This window comes from Octodon degus, unplaced genomic scaffold, assembly GCF_000260255.1.
Source record: "Octodon degus isolate 3935 unplaced genomic scaffold, OctDeg1.0 scaffold00026, whole genome shotgun sequence".
In the NCBI taxonomy this organism is placed as follows: domain Eukaryota; kingdom Metazoa; phylum Chordata; class Mammalia; order Rodentia; family Octodontidae; genus Octodon; species Octodon degus.
In genome coordinates this window covers 19,340,994-19,342,323 of record NW_004524602.1, presented here as the reverse complement: position 1 = coordinate 19,342,323, position 1,330 = coordinate 19,340,994, and the positions used below count along the sequence as shown (strand labels likewise).

The following is a 1,330-nucleotide window of genomic DNA, read 5'->3' as shown; positions in this document are numbered from 1 at the left end:
TAAGGAACAAATTTAAAAGCTAGATATCAGAACGTTACAATTCTATTTAACAGTACACTTAAAAAGGACGATTAGCTGAAAGTCACAACAGGGTAACGTCTTGCTAGAGTTGCTTTCACTGAGTTTGGGAAAGAGACCTGTCGCGGGTTGAACGTTGCCTCCGCCAGCAAGGTCACCGCACTCCTCTGGCCCGGAGCTCCCGGGAGAGCGCAGACTTGCGCAGGTGGCCACGCCTAGCGGCGCTGAAGCCGCGCCGGGAAGCTGCGATCTCGCGAGAAAATGTGTCGTTGCCTGGGTAACCGCGTCGCGGAAGATGGCGAGTCAAAGTTTTGGCTTTAGGGTTAGTTCCCCCGCGGACTCCCGGCCAGAGCCAGCCTTCTGTAAACTTCGGTCTGACTAAACCTAGGTCTCTCCCTTTTACAGAGACGCAGCGCCCCAGGGACACCACTCCCGTCGCTGGATCTTCTCGCCCAGGAGCAAGAATACAAGTAAGAGCCTCGGCTTCTCCCCTTGCTGAGGGTCCTCGGGAGCGTCCTCCCGGCAGCGCTGGGACCCCGGGACCTCCGGGAACCCCGGGACCCCGGAACCTCCGGGACCTCGGGGACCTCCGGGACCTCGGGATCTCCGGGACCCCGGGAGCCCGGGACCTCGGGACCTCCGGGAACCCCGGGACCGCGGAACTTCCGTGACCTTAGGTGAATTCTTTATCCTTGTTTTCTAAATTAAAACCATGTTTCTCAGGGCAAGCAGAGAAGCACTAGTGCTAGTTAGAACGGGGCTAGTTAGTTGGTGCTAGTTCGGACGGCTTCCCCTCCCCTTCTGTCTTCAGGATCACTATAGCTGTCCTGAAAACAAAAAGATGAAAAATTCTTCATCTTTCGCTCCCGTTCTTTTTTCGAAGAGCAGCGGTCTCTTAATGTGATTGAGTTGCTTAAAACCGCAGTGTCAGTCTGACTCCTGCAGTCTTTTTATCTATCATCCTGTCCCTTTTCCAGCCTTTTGTTCTCTCGTGACTTTTTTGCAGTTACCATAATTTGTTCCAGTAAGTTCACTTGTTTACTTTTGTGTGTGTGTGTGTGTGTGTGTGTGCCTCCACTGAACTGTAAGTCTCACGAGGGTATTTGCCATATTGTAAACTCTTACAAAAAGTAAAAAAAGAAGAAGAAGAAGAAGAAGAAGAAGAAGAAGAAGAAGAAGAAGAAGAAGAAGAAGTACATTCAACACTATTTCTTTTATTTATTTGTGTGTGTGTGTGTGTGTGGCCAGCTCAGCCCACCAGGGGGCGGGGCTGGCTGGCATGTGGTGCTGGGGGATTGAACCGCGGTCCCTG

At 52.0% G+C, this 1,330-nt stretch overlaps 1 protein-coding gene across 1 annotated transcript in view; it reads left to right on the top strand.

Moving 5' to 3' along the window:
- The first annotated feature begins 271 nt into the window (after positions 1-271).
- The window catches only part of Tex9 (testis expressed 9), a 17,586-nt gene continuing 16,527 nt past the window's right edge, over positions 272-1,330 (top strand). Inside the window, exons 1-2 of the mRNA XM_023712678.1 lie at positions 272-340; positions 424-488. Coding sequence (XP_023568446.1) covers positions 314-340; positions 424-488 — 92 coding nt within the window. The 5' untranslated portion in view covers positions 272-313. The remainder of the gene's footprint in view (positions 341-423; positions 489-1,330) is intronic.